The 22,278-nt window shown below is 45.5% G+C and overlaps 1 protein-coding gene across 1 annotated transcript in view; it reads left to right on the plus strand.

The window, feature by feature from the left end:
* Positions 1-21,418, plus strand: part of unc5a (unc-5 netrin receptor A) — a 312,917-nt gene extending 291,499 nt beyond the window's left edge. Inside the window, exons 14-15 of the mRNA XM_068043091.1 lie at positions 14,741-14,919; positions 21,253-21,418. Of these exons, the coding sequence (XP_067899192.1) occupies positions 14,741-14,919; positions 21,253-21,418 (345 nt within the window). The remainder of the gene's footprint in view (positions 1-14,740; positions 14,920-21,252) is intronic.
* Positions 21,419-22,278: the final 860 nt, after the last annotated feature.

Consider the following 22,278-nt stretch of genomic DNA (forward strand, 5'->3'; position numbering starts at 1 on the left):
CAGGCGCTGTAGATAAAATTGGTTGTCGGGGCATTAAACAGTTGGCTCTCTCCTTACACTTCTGTCTTTTTTCCTGCCAACTGCTAAGTCTTTTCAACTCACCACACTTTAGCCCCGCCTTTATGGCTGCCCGCCAGCTCTGGCGAATGCTGGCAACTGACTCCCACGACTTGTGATCAATGTCACAGGACTTCATGTCGCGTTTGCAGACGTCTTTAAAGCGGAGACATGGACGGCCGGTGGGTCTGATACCAGTGGCGAGCTCGCTGTACAGTGTGTCTTTGGGGATCCTGCCATCTTCCATGCGGCTCACATGGCCAAGCCATCTCAAGCGCCGCTGACTCAGTAGTGTGTACAAGCTGGGGATGTTGGCCGCCTCGAGGACTTCTGTGTTGGAGATACGGTCCTGCCACCTGATGCCAAGTATTCTCCGGAGGCAGCGAAGATGGAATGAATTGAGACGTCGCTCTTGGCTGATATACGTTGTCCAGGCCTCGCTGCCATAGAGCAAGGTACTGAGGACACAGGCTTGATACACTCGGACTTTTGTGTTCCGTGTCAGTGCGCCATTTTCCCACACTCTCTTGGCCAGTCTGGACATAGCAGTGGAAGCCTTTCCCATGCGCTTGTTGATTTCTGCATCTAGGGACAGGTTACTGGTGATAGTTGAGCCGAGGCAGGTGAACTCTTGAACCACTTCCAGAGCGTGGTCGCCAATATTGATGGATGGAGCATTTCTGACATCCTGTCCCATGATGTTCATTTTCTTGAGGCTGATGGTTAGGTCAAATTCGTTGCAGGCAGCTGCAAACCTGTCGATGAGACTCTGCAGACAGTCTTCAGTGTGAGATGTTAAAGCAGCATCGTCAGCAAAGAGGAGTTCCCTGACGAGGACTTTCCGTACAAAGAACAAAAAACAAAGAAAATTACAGCACAGGAACAGGCCCTCAGGCTCTCCAAGCCTGCGCCGATCCAGATCCTCTATCTAAACATGTCGCCTATTTTCTAAGGGTCTGTATCTCTTTGCTTCCTGCCCATTCATGTATCTGTCTAGATACATTTTAAAAGACGCTATCGTGCCCGCGTCTACCACCTCCGCTGGCAATGCGTTCCAGGCACCCACCACCCTCTGCATAAAGAACTTTCCACGCATATCCCCCCTAAACTTTTCCCTTCTCACTTTGAACTCGTGACCCCTAGTAATTGAATCCCCCACTCTGGGAAAAAGCTTCTTGCTATCCATCCTGTCTATACCTCTCATGATTTTGTACACCTCAATCAGGTCCCCCCTCAACCTCCGTCTTTCTAATGAAAATAATCCTAATCTACTCAACCTCTCTTCATAGCTAGCGCCCTCCATGCCAGGCAACATCCTGGTGAACCTCCTCTGCACCCTCTCCAAAGCATCTACATCCTTTTGGTAATGTGGCGACCAGAACTGCACGCAGTATTCCAAATGTGGCCGAACCAAAGTCTTATACAACCGTAACATGACCTGCCAACTCTTGTACTCAATACCCCGTCCGATGAAGGAAAGCATGCCGTATGCCTTCTTGACCTCTCTATTGACCTGCGTTGCCACCTTCAGGGAACAATGGACCTGAACACCCAAATCTCTCTGTACATCAATTTTCCCCAGGACTTTTCCATTTACTGTATAGTTCACTCTTGAATTGGATCTTCCAAAATGCATCACCTCGCATTTGCCCTGATTGAACTCCATCTGCCATTTCTCTGCCCAACTCTCCAATCTACCTATATTCTGCTGTATTCTCTGACAGTCCCCTTCACTATCTGCTACTCCACCAATCTTAGTGTCGTCTGCAAACTTGCTAATCAGACCACCTATACTTTCCTACAAATCATTTATGTACATCACAAACAACAGTGGTCCCAGCACGGATCCCTGTGGAACACCACTGGTCACACGTCTCCATTTTGAGAAACTCCCTTCCACTGCTACTCGCTGTCTCCTGTTGCCCAGCCAGTTCTTTATCCATCTAGCTAGTACACCCTGGACCCCATGCGACTTCACTTTCTCCATCAGCCTACCATGGGGAACCTTATCAAACGCCTTACTGAAGTCCATGTATATGACATCTACAGCCCTTCCCTCATCAATCAACTTTGTCACTTCCTCAAAGAATTCTATTAAGTTGGTAAGACATGACCTTCCTTGCACAAAACCATGTTGCCTATCACTGATAAGCCCATTTTCTTCCAAATGGGAATAGATCCTATCCCTCAGTATCTTCTCCAGCAGCTTCCCTACCACTGACGTCAGGCTCACCGGTCTATAATTACCTGGATTATCCCTGCTAACCTTCTTAAACAAGGGGACAACATTAGCAATTCTCCAGTCCTCCGGGACCTCACCCGTGTTTAAGGATGCTGCAAAGATATCTGTTAAGGCCCCAGCTATTTCCTCTCTCGCTTCCCTCAGTAACCTGGGATAGATCCCATCCGGACCTGGGGACTTGTCCACCTTAATGCCTTTTAGAATACCCAACACTTCCTCCCTCCTTATGCTGACTTGACCTAGAGTAATCAAACATCTGTCCCGAACCTCAACATCCGTCATGTCCCTCTCCTCGGTGAATACCGATGCAAAGTACTCGTTTAGAATCTCACCCATTTTCTCTGACTCCACGCATAACTTTCCTCCTTTGTCCTTGAGTGGGCCAATCCTTTCTCTAGTTACCCTCTTGCTCCTTATATATGAATAAAAGGCTTTGGGATTTTCCTTAACCCTGTTTGCCAAAGATATTTCATGACCCCTTTTAGCCCTCTTAATTCCTCGTTTCAGATTGGTCCTACATTCCCGATATTCTTTCAAAGCTTCGTCTTTCTTCAGCCTCCTAGGCCTTATGTATGCTTCCTTTTTCCTCTTCGCTAGTCTCACAATTTCACCTGTCATCCATGGTTCCCTAATCTTGCCATTTCTATCCCTCATTTTCACAGGAACATGTCTCTCCTGCACGTGAATCAACCTCTCTTTAAAAGCCTCCCACATATCAAATGTGGATTTACCTTCAAACAGCTGCTCCCAATCTACATTCCCCAGCTCCTGCCGAATTTTGGTATAGTTGGCCTTCCCCCAATTTAGCACTCTTCCTTTAGGACCACTCTCGTCTTTGTCCATGAGTATTCTAAAACTTACGGAATTGTGATCACTATTCCCAAAGTAGTCCCCTACTGAAACTTCAACCACCTGGCCGGGCTCATTCCCCAATACCAGGTCCAGTATGGCCCCTTCCCAAGTTGGACTATTTACATACTGCTCTAGAAAACCCTCCTGGATGCTCCTTACAAATTCTGCTCCATCTAGACCTCTAACACTAAGTGAATCCCAGTCAATGTTGGGAAAATTAAAATCTCCTATCACCACCACCCTGTTGCTCCTACATCTTTCCATAATCTGTTTACATATTTGTACCTCTATCTCACGCTCGCTGATGGGAGGCCTGTAGTACAGCCCCAACATTGTTGCCGCACCCTTCCTATTTCTGAGTTCTGCCCATATTGCCTCACTGCTCGAGTCCTCCATATTGCCCTCCTTCAGCACAGCTGTGATATCCTCTTTGACCAGTGATGCAACTCCTCCACCGCTTTCACCTCCCTCTCTATCCCGCCTGAAGCATCGATATCCTGGGATATTTAGTTGCCAATCATGCCCTTCCCTCAACCAAGTCTCAGTAATAGCAATAACATCATACTCCCAGGTACTAATCCAAGCCCTAAGTTCATCTGCCTTACCTACTACACTTCTTGCATTAAAACAAATGCACCTCAGACCACCACTCCCTTTGCGTTCATCATCTGCTCCCTGTCTACTCTTTCCCTTAGTCACGCTGACTTCATTATCTAGTTCCTTACAGGCTTTAGTTACTACCTCCTTATTGTCCACTGACCTCCTCAATTGGTTCCCATCCCCCTGCCACATTAGTTTAAACCCTCCCCAACAGCATTAGCAAAAGCACCCCCAAGGATATTGGTTCCAGTCCGGCCCAGGTGTAGACCGTCCAATTTGTAATAGTCCCACCTCCCCCAGAACCGGTCCCAATGTCCCAAAAATCTGAACCCCTCCCTCCTGCACCATCTCTCAAGCCATGCATTCATCCTGACTATTCTTTCATTTCTACTCTGACTATCACGTGGCACTGGTAGCAATCCTGAGATTACTACCTCTGAGGTCCTACTTTTTAACTTGGCTCCTAACTCCCTAAATTCTGCTTGTAGGACCTCATCCCGTTTTTTACCTATATCATTGGTGCCTATGTGCACAACGACAGCTGGCTGTTCACCCACCCCTTTCAGAATGTTCTGCAGCCGATCTGAGACATCCCTGACCCGTGCACCTGGGAGGCAACATACCATTCGGGAGTCTCGTTTTCGACCACAGAACCGCCTGTCTACTCCCCTTACAATCGAATCCCCGATGACTATAGCCCTTCCACTCTTTTTCCCGCCCTTCCGAACAGCAGAGCCGAACTTTGGACTTCGCTCTTAGACGGGCAAGTTTGAACAACCTGCCCCCTGATCTTGTGTGGAGGAAAATTCCTTCTTCTGAGGACTTGAACGCATGTGAGAGCAGCAGGGAGAAAAAAGTCCCAAATAGTGTGGGTGCGAGAACACAGCCCTGTTTCACGCCACTCAGGATAGGAAAGGGGTCTGATGAGGTGCCGCAATGTGGAATTGTGCCTTTCATATTGTCATGGAATGAGGTGATGATACTTAGTAGCTTTGGTGGACATCCAATCTTTTCTAGTCTTCTGAAGAGACCACGTCTGCTGACGAGGTCAAAGGCTTTGGTGAGATCAATGAAAGCAATGTAGAGGGGCATCTGTTGTTCGCGGCATTTCTCCTGTATCTGACGAAGGGAGAACAGCATGTCAATGGTCGATCTCTCTGCTCGAAAGCCACACTGTGCCTCAGGGTAGATGCGCTCGGCCAGCTTCTGGAGCCTGTTTAAAGTGACTCGAGCAAAGACTTTCCCCACTATGCTGAGCAGGGAGATTCCACGGTAGTTGTTGCAGTCACCGCAGTCACCTTTATCCTGAGGTACTGCTCCCTCGTCCAAGCACAGGCAAAGCAGTTCATGTAGTGCTGAGAGTACAGCAGGCTTGGCACTGTTGATTATTTCAGGGGTAATGCTGTCCTGCCCAGGGGCTTGTCCGCTGGCTAGAGAATCAATGGCATCACTGAGTTCCGATTTTGTTGGCTGAACATCCAGCTCATCCATGACTGGTAGAGGCTGGGCTGCATTGAGGGCAGTAGCAGTGACAACATTCTCCCTGGAGTACAGTTCTAGGTAGTGCTCAACCCAGCGGTCCATTTGCTTGCGTTGGTCAGTGATTATGTCCCCTGATTTAGATTTGAGGGGAGTGCGATCTTCTTGATGGTTGGCCCAAAAGCTCTCTTAATGCCATCATACATTCCTCTGATGTTTCCGGTGTCTGAGGCCAGCTGAATATGACTGGATAGGTGTTGCCAGTAGTCATTTGCGCAGCGCCTGGCTGTTCTTTGTGCAGTGCTTCTGGCTGCTTTAAGTGCTACGGATGTTAACTCACTGGGGGCTTTCTTGTAGTTCAACAGTGCAATGCGCTTAGCGGCTATGACAGGTTCCAGCTCCTCAGTATGAGATTGAAACCAGTCTGCATTCCTCTTTGCACGTTTGCCATAGGTGGTCAAAGCTGACTCATAGATGGCGTCTCTGATGTGGGCCCACTTGGTCTCAGCATCCCCTGATGTATCACAGATGGGAAGGCCCGAACCCGCAAATAGCCACGAACGGCTCCTCGGCCGCAACTTCAAAGCGCCCGCGGGAGATGGCTCGGAGGCCATCTGCAGCGCACTGTCGGCAATGCTGGTACCGGCGCCCGAGGATGTCGCTCACCTCCCGAAGGACGCGGATGAGCTTTCCAGACATCGATGGTGGGAACTGAGGAAATGGCTTATTACCTGCATCCCCTTTCCCCACCTTCCCCTTCCACCCCGCCCCTTCACCTTCCCAGCTCCACTCTCTCAGCTCACCACCCGCCCCGCAGCCCCCTCCCCCTCACAACCCCTTCCCAGCAACCCCCCCTCGCACCATCTTCCCCCTGCACCCCCTTCCCCTGCACACCCCCCTACCCCCTTACAGCCCCCTTCCCAGCTCCCCCTCACACCCCCTTCCCTCCACCCCTCCCCCTCGCACCCCCTCCTCCCACCGGCATCCTCCCACACCGGTGTAGGGGCCCTAACAACCCCACTGCCTTGTGGGCATCTCGGGAGAGACCAAGGCTAAGGGAGTAAACCCTAACAGAGAATCCGGAGCGGAACCCCATAGGCGGTCATGTGTCACCTTTGGCATGTTTCCGGCAGTTCCTGCAGCCATACTGGTGCCAAATGTCGTGCTCTGCACTCCTTTGGACCCCACCAGAAAGGCCGAGACGTTTGGACGCTTGGGAAACTCTCAACCTCCATACATTCGCCCAGGCATGCGCCATGGAGAGGTCACTCCACAGTTGCCTCACAGCGACTGTAACAACACGGAAGGCAGCAGTTACGGGTTATAAGTCCAGCTAAATTGGCGTAGAGATTGGCTGCCATGGGTTGCCTTTGTCGGTGGGAGAGGTCATCGCACCTCACTGGACAGCTACCGCCCGCCTCAAACTGGGCAGCCCCCGGTCAATAAGGTTCTGTCCCGCCACAGTCCACCTGCTTCAATGGGTGCTTGGAGCTCAGGGTCACTGCCCGAAAAGTGGACTGCAACACCACACCAAACAACATGAAAAAAGGAAAGAAGGTAACAGCCCTTCGCTTTGCAAGCTGGAACGTCAGAACTATGTGTCCTGGCCTGTCGGAAGACCTTACACAAATCAACGATTCTCGGAAGACCACCATCATTAACAACGAGCTCAGCAGACTCAATGTAGACATTGCAGCACTTCAGGAGACACGCCTCCCCGCGAGTGGATCTCTAGCAGAGCAAGACTACACCTTCTTCTGGCAGGGCAGGGATCCTGAAGAACCAAGACAGCATGGAGTGGGCTTCGCCATCAGAAACTCCTTGCTCAGCATGATAGAGCCTCCCTCAAATGGCTCGGAACGCATACTGTCCATCCGACTGCTCACCACCTCTGGTCCAGTACACCTACTCAGCATCTATGCTCCAACACTCTGCTCCCCACCTGAAGCTAAAGACCAGTTCTACGAGGAACTCCATAATATCATTAGTAGCATCCCCAACACCGAACACCTGTTCCTGCTGGGGGACTTTAATGCCAGGGTTGGGGCGGACCATGACTCATGGCCCTCCTGCCTTGGGCGCTATAGCGTTGGAAGGATGAATGAGAATGGGCAGAGACTGCTTGAGTTGTGTACCTATCATAACCTCTGCATCACCAACTCGTTCTTTCACACTAAACCCTGTCACCAGGTTTCATGGAGGCACCCAAGATCACGTCGTTGGCACCAGCGAGACCTCATTGTCACAAGGCGAGCCTCCTTAACAGTGTTCAAATCACACGCAGCTTCCACAGCGCGGACTGCGACACCGACCACTCCCTGGTGTGTAGCAAGGTTAGACTCAGACCAAAGAAGTTGCATCATTCCAAGCAAAAGGGCCACCCGCGCATCAACACGAGCAGAATTTCTCATCCACAGCTGTTACAAAAATTTCTAAACTCACTTGTAACAGCCCTTCAAAACACTCCCTCATAAGAAATAGAAGCAGCAGTAGGCCATTTGGCCCCTCAAGCCTGCTGCGCCATTCAATAAGATCATGGCTGATCTGATTGTGGCCTCAATTCCACTTTCCTGCTGGCCCCCATAACCTTTGACTCCCTTATCAATCAAAAATCTGTCTAACTCAGTCTTGAATATATTCAATGACCCAGCCTCCACTGCTCTCTGGGGTAGAGAATTCCAAAGATTCACGCTTCTCTGAGAGAAGAAATTCCTCCTCATCTCCATCTTAAATGGGAGACCCCTTATTTTTAAACTTGTACCCCCTAGTTTTATTCCCTTTAAGGGGAAACATGCTCTCAGCATTCACCCTGTCAAGCCCCCTCAGAATCTTCCACATTGCAATAAGATTACCTCTCATTCTTTTAAACTTCAATGAGTATAGGCCCAACCTGCTCTACTTTTCCTCATCAGACAATCCCTTCATCCAGGAATCAGCCTAGTGAGCATTCTCTGAATTGTCTCTAATGCAATATATCCCTTCTTAAATAAGTAAACCAAAACTGTACTCAGTACTCTAGGGACTGAGTTTTACTGACCCCCAACGTCAGGGCTCGTGGCAGGGGCACCCAGAAAAGGCCCACCATGGACCTCGACGCCGGGAAGGCCCAGCCTGATATTGCCAGTGATGGCGAGGCCTCGTGGTGGCCTCCCTGCTGCTTGGTGACGGGAGCTCCATTTAAATAAATTTAAATAAACAAATTAATTGCGCTCCCGCCATATCACCCAGTTCGATCTTCATGCCAGTGACCACCACCCCCATGCCTTCGGATCCCCGTCTGGGGAACCGAGGTGGAACACTGGTGAGGTGGGGGGAGCAGGTAAGTTTCTCAATGCGGGAGGTGGGGGAGCAAAGTCAAAGTGATATCATTGGTGTAAGGGATGATGGGAAGGATTCTAGTGTAAGGTTTATATACTTGAGGGGGGGGACGTCAGGTGGGAAAGCTAAGTGTTTTGGGGTGGGAGAGGGGCAGAATAAATGTAATTTTTTTATTAAATGTTCCTTTAAATATTTAAATTGAATGGTAGGGTTCGAAACCCTTTACAAATGGGGAGGGGCAGCCTGCCCCCTCCACATCATCGGTGGGGGGAGGTGGCCCACCCCAGCTATTTAAATGAGCTGCCACACTTAATATCGTGGTGGCTCCACAATGGGCAGCCTGCGCAGTCGGACCACCATTGTTGTTGCCCGCCGCTGAAATCGACAGCGGGACTACAAATTTCAGCCCTAGGTGTGGTCTCGCTAATGCCCTGTACAGTTGTAGCAAGACTTGCCTACTTTTATACTCCATATCCCTTGCAATACAGGCCATTATTCCATTGTCTTCCTAATTAATTGTGTGCCTGCATGCTAACTTTTTGTGATTCATAGTAAATCTTTGTGATTTAGCATTTACCTGGCAGTCACCTCCCATGGCAGAGGGCCCCCCAAACACTGGCAAAATGCCAGTGGAGGTGAGAAAAGGCCCTTACTTGGCTACCGAAGTGGCTGAATTAGGCTCCGGGTAGGCAGCAGGCTATTTGCCACCTTTCCTGCTACTGGCAAGATGCCATGGCAGCGGTAAGAAGACAGTCATGCCATCCGCCATCTTTCTGTGCCATTTTGCCAGCCTTCCTGCCTCCCAGCCCATGCCCAAAGGGCTGATAAAATCTAGCCCAATTTGTTGCCTCTAGGAAAAAGAAGTAGGAACAGCTAATGTCCACTATGGCACTGTGCTTGGATTTCTGAGCATTAAGGTGACTCGCATATGACCTTCCACTGTGCTGAAGGAAGATAACTATCATAGAGCTGATGAGGGAGTTCTGATGCTTTACAAAACAATTGTTAGAAAATGTTACTCTGACTGCACGTGAGACCATTTGCTCATAGTTCACATTTGGTGCCAGTCATGAATGGTTTGCAAACTTCTTGTCTTGATTTGTAATACACAAAGCTATAGGTCTATATAAGAACAGAAGTCACAATTTCTTCCAACATTTAAAAAAAATTACAATGTTTTAAATTTTTCATGGACTATTGAAGAATTTACTGCAGTAAATTTTCCGCTTGTGTGTCTAAGAGCACAGCCTCACCTGCACTTAAATGGGAAATTGCATGCATGCAGCCCAGGATTTTCCATTCATCAGAATTAATGGATAAAATAAAATTGACTGTGCCTGCATCATTCCTTGATAATTCATGCTAGGAGCATTCAAGCAGAAAATTTACTTTTATTTCAAAGCTGCTGAGAGCATTCAGTATACAAAGTGGATGGTCAGACAATGGAAACTCCGATAAGAAGGGAGATTGTAGAATAGCATGTTAGTATGCTGAATTTCCTATGCACATTTAAATAAAATTTGTGTTTATTAACTATGGGTAAATCTCCTCACATTAGCCCTGCCAAAACAGTGGGATCCGTTTCGGGTCTGTCCTAACTCTCTGAACAACGCTTCTGGCTGTTACTCTTTACCAGAGCAAACAAATTGTAATCTCGTCTTCGGGCTCCCCAACCAATTAGGGAGGGTGGATGGGATGCCATAGCCATTCTGTCAAAGGAAGAATTTCTAATTAACGGGACAATGGCATGTGTCAGAAAAGCTCACCAGCATTTGGATTTTTCAGATTGCAGCAACCACAGGAATGGAGAGATGATCTCGGATGGCTGCCACCAACCCCACCTGGGGGTCTCACCCTTACATAAGAACATAAGAAATAGGAGCAGGAGGAGAGAGACCATACGGCCTCTTGAGCCTGCTCCTCAATTCAATATGATCATGGCTGATCTTCTGCCTCAACTCCACTTTCCCGCCCACTCCCCATATCTCTTGATTCAGAGGTCAAAAATCTGTCTATCACAGTCTTAAATAATGGAGCATCCACAACCTTCTGGGATAGAGAATTCCAAAGATTCACAACCCTTTGAGTAAAATTGTTTCTCCTCATCTGAGCCCATCCGTGTTATAGATTCCCCAGCCAGAGGAAACGACCTCTCTGTGTTTACCCTGTTAAGCCCCTTCAGATTCTTTTGTATTTCAATCACCTCTCATTCTTCTATACTCCAGAGAGCATAGGCCCAATTTACTCAACGTGTCATCATAGCACGACCCTGTCATTCAAGGAACGAATTTAGTAAACCTTCACTGTACTGCCTCCAATGCAAGTATATCTTTCCTTAGATATGGAGACCAAAACTGCACACAGTACTCCAGATGTGATCTCAGCAAAGCCCTATGCAATTGTAGCAGCACTTCCTCACATTATACTCCATATGCCAACTTGTTGCCCATTCACTTAACTTGCCTATATTTCTTTGCAGCCTATTTGAGTCCTCCTCACAGTTTACATACCCAGCTAGCTTTGTATGATCAGTGAACTTATATACATTACTCTTAGTTTCTTCACCTAAGTCACTAACATAGATTGTAAATAGCTGAGGTCCCAGCACTGATCCTTGTGGTACTCCACTAGTTACAGCCTGCCAACTTGAAAATGCCCCAATCATCCCTACTCTGCTTCCTCTCTGTTAACCAATCCTCTATCCATGCTAATGTATTACTCCAACTCCAAATGCCCTTATCTTGCATATTAGCCTTTTGTATGGCACCTTATCAAATGCCTTTTGGAAATCCAAGCATACTACACCTAGTGATTCCCCTTTATCTACCCTACTAGTTACAGCCTCAGAAAAATCTAATAAGTTTGTCAACCACAACTCCCTTTTCATAAAACCAGGTTGACTTTGTCTGATCATACTATGATTTTCTGAGTGCATTGTTAAGACTTCCATAATAATGGATTCCAACATTTTCCCAACAACTGATGTCAGGCTAAGTGGCCTCTAGTTTCCTGTTTTCTCTCTGACTCCTTACTCATTTAGCAGTGTTACATTTGCTAGCTTCCAATCCTCGGGGACCATTCTAGAATCTAGAGAATTTTGGAAAATCATAATCAGCACATGCACTATCTCTACAGCTACCTCTTTTAGAACCCTAAGATGTGTGCCATCAGGTCCTGGGGATGTGTCAGATTTTAGATTTTAGTCCCTTAAGTTTCTCCAATATTTTTTCTCTGCTGATATTAATTTCCTTACATGCGTCACTTTATTGGTCCTTGTTTATCCTCTATTTCTGGCATGTAATTTGTGTCTTCTAACGTGAAGACAGATACAAAATATTTGTTCACTGTCTGCCATTTCTTCATTTCCCATGATAATTTCTCCCATCTCTGCCTCTAAGGGACCAATGTTTAATTTAGCTACTCCCCACCTTTTTATATGCTTGTAAAATTCCTGGTTAGTTTACTTACACATTCTATTTTTTATCCTTTTATTGACTTTTTGGTGGCCCTTTGCTGGTTTCTAAAATACTCCTAATCTTCAGGCTTACTATTATTCTTTGCCACGTTAAAACCTTTTCTTTTAATCTAATACGATCCTTAACTTCCTTAGTAAGCAACAGATTAATCTTTCTTTCTGAGTTTATGTTTTTAATGGAATCTATTTTTGTTGAATATTTTGAATTGTTTCTTTAAATGTTTCCCACTGTTTATTTACCACCATATCTTTTAGTCTATTTATCCAATCAACCTTAGCCATCTCTCCCCTCATACCTGTGTAATTAGCTTTGTTTAATTTTAAGATTCTTGTTTGGGACTGGAGTATGTCGCTTTCAAACTTATTGTGGAATTCAAATATATTGTGACTGTTTTTCCCAGCAAATCTTTTACTATGAGATTACTAATTAAGCATGCCTCATTGCACAATACTAGATCTAAAATAGCTTTATCCATAGTTGGTTCCACAATATATTGTTCCAAGAAACTGTCACAAAAATTTCTACAAACTCATTTTCCAGATCACCTTTGCCAATTTGATTGGTCCAGCCTATATGAAGATTAAAGTCCCCACAATTATTACATTGCCTTTGTTACAAGCTCCAATTATTTCTTACATAATGCTCTGTTCAATGATATAGCTACTGTTAGGGGGCCTGTAAACTACTCCCACCAACGTTTTCTGACTTTTTATTCCTAATCTCCACCCATACTGATTCTACCTCCTGATCCTTTGAGCCAAGATCCTTTCTCACCACTGTCCTTATGTTATCCCTTACTGTCAAGGCTACTCCTCCTTTTCCATTCTGTCTACCTTTTCAAAATTTTGTGTACCCTGGAGTATTTATTTTCCAACCTTGGTCACCTTGTAATCATGTCTCTGTAATGGCAATTATCTCTAAACCATTTATCTCTGTGCCATTATTTAATCTATCTTATTGTGAATGCTTTAGGCATTGCTGGAAGTGCTCTGACTATCAGGGGGTGAAGATGGGAACATACTGGGCAACAATTAGGATGGGAGCAAATGAACAAGAATATCAAAGGTGGAGATGAGGGAATAGCTGAGGAATATATAGCTACAGAGGTATTATAGAAAATGGAGGGTCAAAGTCCAGGCAGTTGGGAGTTGGAAAATAAGTATGTAAGTTGATGAAATTCACCCCCCCCCCCCCCCCACCCCACCCCAGTGGAAGGTGTAGAGGAAATTAGATTGGAAGGGGTAAAGGGATGTGGTTAGTAAGGGATATAAAGAAATGCTCAGAAATGGCCTCGTCAGTAATTGAGATGATGAGAATAGACAAAGCATGGTATTTGGCAAGGTTGAGGGGATGACTAGGAATATGAATACGAGAGTTTAAATGGGGAGAGAGGTTTAGGGAGGATAGGAGGGCAGTGAATTCAAGGGGAACTGAGTTGGAGATTTAAATCACTGAAAATGAGGAGTTGCACAGTACTGATTCTTGGGGTGTGCTGGGGCGGGAGAGTTTGTGGGGGGAAACAGTTGACTATGTGATTTCTACTTTGCACTGCTTTCTCCATTTGCCTGTTTATTTGCGAGGTATTCTGCACAAGCATTTTGATAGAAATTGTTGTAGCAAATAGGTGTTTCAGGCTATTTCTTCTTTTATTGCTTTTTTTTACATTAAAATATAAAGTTTACGCTCCCTAAAACATGACTACATGAAGTTTGGTTGCCACTTTCCAACAGTTAGCACAGATTTGAATAAGTCAATTATCAGCAAAGATCAGTAGGCTTAGTTCCAGTTGTTAAACTGTTTAATAAGCATGATTCCATCTAAAGTCCACTTGATGGTTTACTTACCATAATTGGTAAATTTAGTTTTGTAAAAGCACAAGTTAGATGTTGTTAATTTTAATTAGGAGGCTTAATAACTGAAGTTGAGACAATATTTTTGCATGTTCTTTAAAGTAGCTCTGATTGGGGTTATCAAGAAGTGTCTGGAGATAAATGAATGATTGATCTTGAGCAGCATTCAGATCACAGTACTCATTAACAGTGTGCTACAATTGTATATAAGTTTATGGCTCTCTGATCCTATCAAACAAATGTCTTCTAAAATTTTCATGTACTGTACTTACTGATTTTTTTTTTAAATCAATGCTTTAAGTAAATGTTGGTTGCAGAAAATTAGTCATTAATAGTGAACTGTATCTTTTGTTTGGGACATCCAAACCAATGCTAGTCAAACTAAATAACTAAATGCAATTGGATAGAAACATATTAGATGAGAAAATATTGTTCTATTGAAGCTTGATGCCATTGCATAATATCTTCAGTGATTGTGGTCATCAGGCAATACAGCAGAAGTATTATACTGACATCAAAAAGCATAAGCCACTTCCACTAAGTGAAAAAATGTTTCCTATTTTAAAACATGCTCAACAGTGTAGTGAAAAAAAAACTTTTTTTCTGTTACTTTGTTTTGTAATTGTTAAACTATTGGCCATTGAAGTTATTTTTAGATTGAAATATTATGGTCAACATTTAGCTTACTTTGAATATATATCTGACTATCTTGTATTCTCTGAGAGACAGAGCATGCAAGACAATTGGAACATTTGATGAACTGAAATCCATACTGTCTCGGTGGAATTTCAACGATTATGATAGGGTTCCTGCATAGTTGAATGCATTATGATAGGCTGAACTAGAATTATTTTTATTCCCTCAAGGATGCAAGGCAGACAGACTTTCAATTTATGGAGCCAAACAATTGTGGCACATCTTTAGCAGGACCTTGTGCTTTCAAAATCCCCTATCTGATCAGACAGAAGATTTGCAGCAGTCTGGATATTCCAAGTTCACGAGGAAGTGACTGGAGGATGCTGGCATATAAATTGAAATTGGACCGGTGAGTCTGAATAGATTTATACAATCATATTAACATACAAGTAGTAATTTTAAGAACATAAGAACATAGAAAATAGGAGCAGGAGTAGTCCATATGGCCCCTCGAGCCTACTCTGTCATTCAGTACGATCATAACTGATCTTCTGCCTCAACTCCACTTTTCTGCCCGCTCCCCATCTCCCTTGATTCCCTGAGAGACCAAAAATCTATCCATCTCAGCCTTATATATACTCAATGATGAAGCATCCACAACCCTCAGGGGTAGAGAATTCCAAAGATTCACAACGCTTTGAGTAAAGATGTTTCTCCTCATCTTAGTCCTAAATTATCAACCCTTATCCTGATTTGTGCCCCCGTGTTCTAGATTCCCCAGCCAGGGGAAACAACCTTTCAGTGTCCACCCTGTTAAGCTCCTTCAGAATCTTGTATGTTTCAATGTGATCACCTCTCATTCTTCTAAACTCCAGAGAGGAGGCGGTGGCATAGTGGTATTATCACTGGACTAGTAACCCAGAGACCCAGGGTATTTCTCTGGGGACATGGGTTCGAATCCCACCACAGCAGAAGGTGGAATTTGAATTTAATTAATAAAAATCTGGAATTAAAAGCTAGTCTAATGATGGCCATTAAACCATTGTCAATTGTTGTAAAAACCCAACTGGTTCACTAATGTCCTTTAGGAAAGTAAACCTTACCTGGTCTGGCAACATGTGACTCCAGACCCACAGCAATGTGGTTAACTCTTACATGCCCTCTGAAATGGCATAGCAAGCCACTCAGTTGTACCTAACCGCTACAAAGTCAATAAAAAGGAATGAAACGGGACGGACCACCCGGCTTCAACCTAGGCACGGAAATGACAACGGCAAACCCAGCCCTGTCGAGCTTGCAAAGTCCTCCTTACGAACATCTGTGGGCTTGTGCCAAAGTTAGGAGAGCTGCCCCACAGACGAGTCAAGCAACAGCCTGACATGGTCATACTCACAGAATCATACCTTACAGACAATGTCCCAGACACTGCAGTCACTATCCTTGGGTATGTCCTGTCCCACCGGCAGGACAGACCCAGCAGAGGTGGCGGCACAGTGGTCTACAGTAGGGAGGGAGTTGCCCTGGGAGTCCTCAACATCGACTCCGGACACCATGAAGTCTCATGGCATCAGGTCAAACATGGGCAAGGTAACCTCTTACTGATTACCACCTACCGCCCTCCCTCAGCTGATGACTCAGTATTCCTCCGTGTTGAACACCACTTGGTGGAAGCACTGAGGCTGGCAAGGGCACAAAATGTACTCTGGGTGGGGTCTTCAATGTCCATCACCAAGAGTGGCTCAACTGACCGAGCTGGCCGAGTACTAAAGGACATAGCTGCTAGACTGGGTCTGCGGCAGGTGGTAGGGGTGCCAACACGAGGGAAAAACATACTTGACCTGGTCCTCACCAATCTGCCTGCTGCAGATGCTTCTGTCCATGACTGTATTGGTAGGAGTCACCACCGCACAGTCCTTGTGGAGACGAAGTCCCGCCTTCACATTGAGGATACCGTCCATCGTGTTGTGTGGCACTATCACCGTGCTAAATGGGATAGATTTCGAACAGATCTAGCGATGCAAAACTGGGCATCCATGAGGCACTGTGGGCCATCAGCAGCAGCAGAATTGTACTCAACCACAATCTGTAACCTCATGGTCCAGCATATCCCCCACGCTACCATTACCATCAAGCCAGGAGATCAACCCTGGTTCAAAGAAGAGTGCAGGAGGGCATGCCAGGAGCAGCACCAGGCATACCTTAAAATGAGGTGTCAACCTGGTGAAGCTACAACCCAGGACTACTTGCATGCCAAACTGCATAAGCAGCATGCAATAGGAAGAGCTAAGCGATCCCATAACCAACAGATCAGATCTAAGCTCTGCAGTCCTGCCACATCCAGTCGTGAATGGTGGTGGACAATTAAACAACTAACTGGAGGAGATGGCTCCACAAATATCCCCATCCTCAATGATGGGGGAGCCCAGCACATCAGTGCGAAAGATGAGGCTGAAGCATTTGCAACAATCTTCAGCCAGAAGTGCCGAGTTGATGATCCATCTCGGCCCCCTCCTGAAGTCCCCAGCATTACAGATGCCAAACTTCAGCCAATTCGATTCGTTCCGCGTGATATCAAGAAACGACTGAAGGCACTGGATACTGCAAAGGCTATGGGTCCTGACAATATTCCGGCAATAGTAGTGAAGACCTGTGCTCCAGAACTTGCCACACCCCTAGCCAAGCTGTTCCAGTATAGCTATGACACTGGCATCTACCCGGCAATGTGGAAAATTGCCCAAGTATATCCTGTACACAAAAAGGAGGACAAGTCCAACCCAGCCAATTACCGCCCCATCAGCCTACTCTCAATCATCAATAAAGTGATGGAAGGTGTCATTAACAGTGCCATCAAGCAGCACTTGTTAGCAATAACCTGCTCAGTGATGTTCAGTTTGGGTTCCGCCAGGGCCACTCAGCCCCTGACCTCATTACAGCCTCGGTTCAAACATGGACAAAAGAGCTGAACTCAAGAGGTGAGGTGAGAGTGACTGCCCTTGACATCAAGACAGCATTTGACCGAGTATGGCATCAAGGAGCCCTAGCAAAAGTGGAGTCAATGGGAATCGGGGGGAAAACACTCTGCTGGTTGGGGTCATACCTAGTGCAAAGGAAGATGGCTGTGGTTGTTGGAGGTCAATCATCTGAGTTCCAGGACATCACTGCAGGAGTTCCTCAGGGTAGTGTCCTAGGCCTAACCATCTTCAGCTGCTTCATCAATGACCTTCCTTCAATCGTAAGGTCAGAGGTGGGGATGTTTGCTGATGATTGCACAATGTTCAGTACCATTCGAGACTCCTCACATACTGAAGCAGTCCGGGTAAAAATGCAGCAAGACCTTCACAATATCCAGGCTTGGGCTGATAAGTGGCAAGTAACATTTGCGCCACACAAGTGCCAGGCAATGACCATCTCCAACAAGAGAGAATCTAACCATCTCCCCTTGACATTCAATGGCATTACCATCGCTGAATCCCCCACTATCAACATCCTAGGGGCTACCATTGACCAGAAACTGAACTGGAGTAGCCATTTAAATACCGTGGCTACAGAGCAGGTCAGAGGCTAGAAATCCTGCGGCGAGTAACTCACCTCCTGACTCCCCAAAGCCTGTCCACCATCTACAAGGCACAAGTCAGGAGTGTGATGGAATGCTCTCCACTTGCCTGGATGGGTGCAGCTCCAACACTCAAGAAGCTCGACACCATCCAGGACAAAGCAGCCCGATTAATTGGCACACCATCCACTAACATTCACTCGCTCCACCACCAACGCACAGTGGCAGCAGTGTGTACCATCTACAAGATGCACTGCAGCAACGCACCAAGGTTCCTTAGACAGCACCTTCCAAACCCGCGACCTCTACCACCTCGAAGGACAGGAGCAGCAGATGCATGGGAACATCACCACCCACAAGTTCCCGTCCAAGTCACACACCATCCTGACTTGGAACTATATCGCCGTTCCTTCACTTTCGCTGGGTCAAAATCCTGGAACTCCCTTCCTAACAGCACTGTAGGTGTACCTACCTCACAGGGACTGCAGCGGTTCAAGAAGGCAGCTCACCACCACCTTCTCAAGGGCAATTAGGGATGGGCAATAACTGCTGGCCTAGCCAGCGACGCCCACATCCCATGAATGAATTTTTAAAAAAATTACTCAGCCTCTTATCATAGGATAACCTCTCATCCCAGGGATGAATCTAGTGAACCTTTGCTCTACTGCCTCCAAGGCAAGTATATCCATCCTTAGATATGGAGACCAAAAGTGTGCACAATAGTCCAGGTGCTGTCTCACCAAAGCTTCATACAATTGAAGCAATACATCTTTACTCCTGTACTCAAATCCCCTTGCAATGAAGGCCAACATACCATTTGCCTTCTTAATTGTTTGCTGCACCTGCATCCTAGCTTTTCGTGACTCATGAACAAGGACACCCAGGTCTCTTTGGACATCAACACTTCCCAACCTCTCACCATTTAAGAAAAACTCGACCTTTCTGGTTTTTTTTACCAAAGTGGATCACTTCACACTTATTCACATTATATTCCATCTGCCATGTTCTTGCCCATCCACTTAGCCTGTCCAAATCCCCTTGAAGCCTCCTTCCCACCTAGCTTTGTATCATCAGCAAACTTAGATACATTACTCTCGGTCTCTTTGTCTAAGTCAATAACATAGATTGTAAACAGCTGGGGACCCAGCACTGATCTTGCAGCACTCCACTGGTTATAACATGCCAGCTTGAAAATTCTCTGTTTATCAAGGATTCACCAAAGGGGGAGCTGAAAAAAAAAGTGTGTTCAAAAATAAAACTTTATTACGATAAGACCAGGTGAAGGCTGAAAGGGAACCCTAGACCTCTTTCTCACCTGGTCGTAACACAGACACTCATTTGAATAATTGGGGTATTAAAAGAACTTTTCGATGTATTTGAAGCTACTAAGAAATCCATGCAAGTGCTCCCTTCTGAAATATTATGCATATTTTTGCTTCCTGGTGACTTCTCATGCAAATCCTGCTGACAGCTAGCTTTACTCAGATATATTTGAGTTTCCATGGCGCTGCAAGAAACAAAATTGACTTACACAAACAACACATTTGGTCTAGATCTTGTTAATTGTAATTAATTTACAATTTACAATTTTCTTTGAAACAACTATCCATTCAAATGCATTCTTTTAGTAACTTCAGCTATTATCTTTATAGGGGTGTGTTATTTTTTTCATTTTGTGAGGTCTGGTCAAAATATTGGAACTTAAGTGATCACTTACCCTAAATCAAAGGTTAAAGTTGAATTGTGATTTAAAATGAGCCCACATTCTAAATTTGAATAATTACTCCATAGTGAGGATCAATTAATAAACGTTCAAGTAAAATCATTCTTTAGGCATCTTTGTAATGCTGTGAACCAGAATCAATTGTGCACAAATCTAAGAATTTCTTGTACATGCTTTATCACAATCCTGTACAGTGTTTGCACCAACTATCAGAGCTTAAAGGATTGTATTATAGACATTTGAGATACAATAATTAGTGTACTATCTACAATTAAGATATATTTTTCCTCATTCAGAAACTCTCCATGAGTCTCTTGAAGATTCTAGACAAGATGTAGTTATGAGTTAAGGTAGATGACCTTCTCCCAAGTTTGAGTCAGTGGGCTGCATTTTAAAAGTCCACTGCCAAAATAGGTGGCGGGTGAAAAATATGGCGGCCCGCACACACGGGGCGCACGTCGCAGAGCCATCGCGATTCCAAATGCGGCGGATCATTAGCATGGCTGCGGTGGCCACCATCCCCCCACCCTTCCACAATGATGTGGAGAAGACGGGCGAGCCATCTCTGGCAATGGCGTACGGCGCCAATGTGCAGGCGCTGGTGCCATTTTTAAAGGGCTTACAGCCCTAAATGACCATTTGAATTTTTAAAGTGACAGTTATTTTGCAGTTTATACAAATGAATGAAAAAATCTTTCCATGCCCTTTCCCACCTTTCCCCCACTCCCCACCCCCGGAATACCGACCATGAATATCTTACCTTCTCCCCCACCGCCCCCCAAATTTCAGAATCTTTGTCCTTTACCCCTTCCCATCACCCCCCCGACCAATCTGAAGAGTTTGACCATGCTCCCCACCCCCCACACTGAGAAAGGTACCTCCTCCCCCCTCCCCACAGGAGTCATGCCTCTTTTCCTCGAACGGGGATTCGAAGGCACGGCATTGCCGGCTACCACAATGAAGATCAGTGCGGCAAATAAGGAGGCGAAGGGACTTTCATTAATTCAGGTAAGTTAATTTATTGACATATGGAAATCGTGCTCCCATCGCCAAACGGCGGGGGCGGGGTGGAGGGGTCATGAGGCCTGTCTGCCTCCGTTGGCCCTGCCGGCGGTGGGGTCGACGGTGGGCCTCATCCTTACTGATCTTCATCCCTCCCCCCGCCACAATTCCTGGGGTCGGGGATCCAGCCCAGTGTCATCTCAACTTTTTAGCTAGGAATTGCATCAGAGAAAACTCGTGAAAAGATGTCGGAAAATATGGAAAATCAAAGTGTGAGGCTACTTTAATCAGAAGTGTTAAGATGTTTATATGATTTTCCTATTGGACTGTGAAATGCTAAAGACATGAAAGATAATTTACATTCATGTCATTCTGAAGGTAAATCATGCACTTTTTCTAAATTAAAGGCACTCAAACTTGCTAATGAAACAGCTCTGAAGTGTTTTTCTTTTGTATTTTAACAGGTATCTCAATTATTTTGCATCTAAAGCTAGTCCGACCTCTGTAATTCTTGATTTATGGGAAGCTCAGCACTTTCATCATGGCAACCTGAACCAGCTTGCTATGATCATGGCAGAAATGGGAAAGCAAGAGCCAATGATTTTTGTTGTATCCGAGGCAGAATGCTGAGGTAGTTTGAATATGTTATTGGCGCATTGTGAAGATTCATTTTATGAGAAATCTTATTCAGAATCAACTGAAGTGTTGCTTAGCCAGTAACTCTCTTCATCCAATCAAAGATTAATATATTTTCAGTGGATTAAGGCTTCTATGTAGATCTGCTAATTTTGTGAACAGACATTCATGATTGAAGTTCATTTTGTATTGTTATGTATGTTCACTAATTCAAAAAAGGGCTTCAAAAGTGTTTCCATTTGTCCCTCGATGGCTCAGTTGATAAATATACCACATGATGTGGCACAGAGCAAGAAGACAAGGAAGCCCTAGATTGAATCCTTTCCCTGTTGTTAAGTTAATGAATTCCAGCTAGGATGGCAGAAGCGCATTGCGATCCACCTCATCATTCCTAGGCTGGGGAATGGAAACATCAGCCAAGGTCCCTGCTCTTGATGATTAGCTAATGGCATTTACTACAAATGTGTATGTTTGGAGGTCAGGTAAAGACAGAACTGAACTGAACTAAACTATAATCATTCCCATTGTCAAATGTTCCACTGGGATTGACACTTGAGAATTGGTGTTTCCGTGAGGTGGTGGAGGACTTCAGTCCAAGCATGAGTCACTCATTTCAAGAGAAGAGATGAGGCAAAAATTAGTGGGGAAGGTAAATTTTCAGCTTCATCACCTGGGTGATAAAGTGGTGGAGTGAATCATCTGCCCATTGTTGAACGCACCTGATTTTCGAGAATCAGGTGGGTTCTATATCGTGCAGGTGATCCACTCTGTCAGGTTACAACCCAGGTGGTAAAATTCAAAATGATTTCCAGGGTTATTGTCAATCACAAAGTTAGTATCCCATTTAGTTCAAT

Source organism: Heterodontus francisci, chromosome 12 (genome assembly GCF_036365525.1).
Source record: "Heterodontus francisci isolate sHetFra1 chromosome 12, sHetFra1.hap1, whole genome shotgun sequence".
In the NCBI taxonomy this organism is placed as follows: domain Eukaryota; kingdom Metazoa; phylum Chordata; class Chondrichthyes; order Heterodontiformes; family Heterodontidae; genus Heterodontus; species Heterodontus francisci.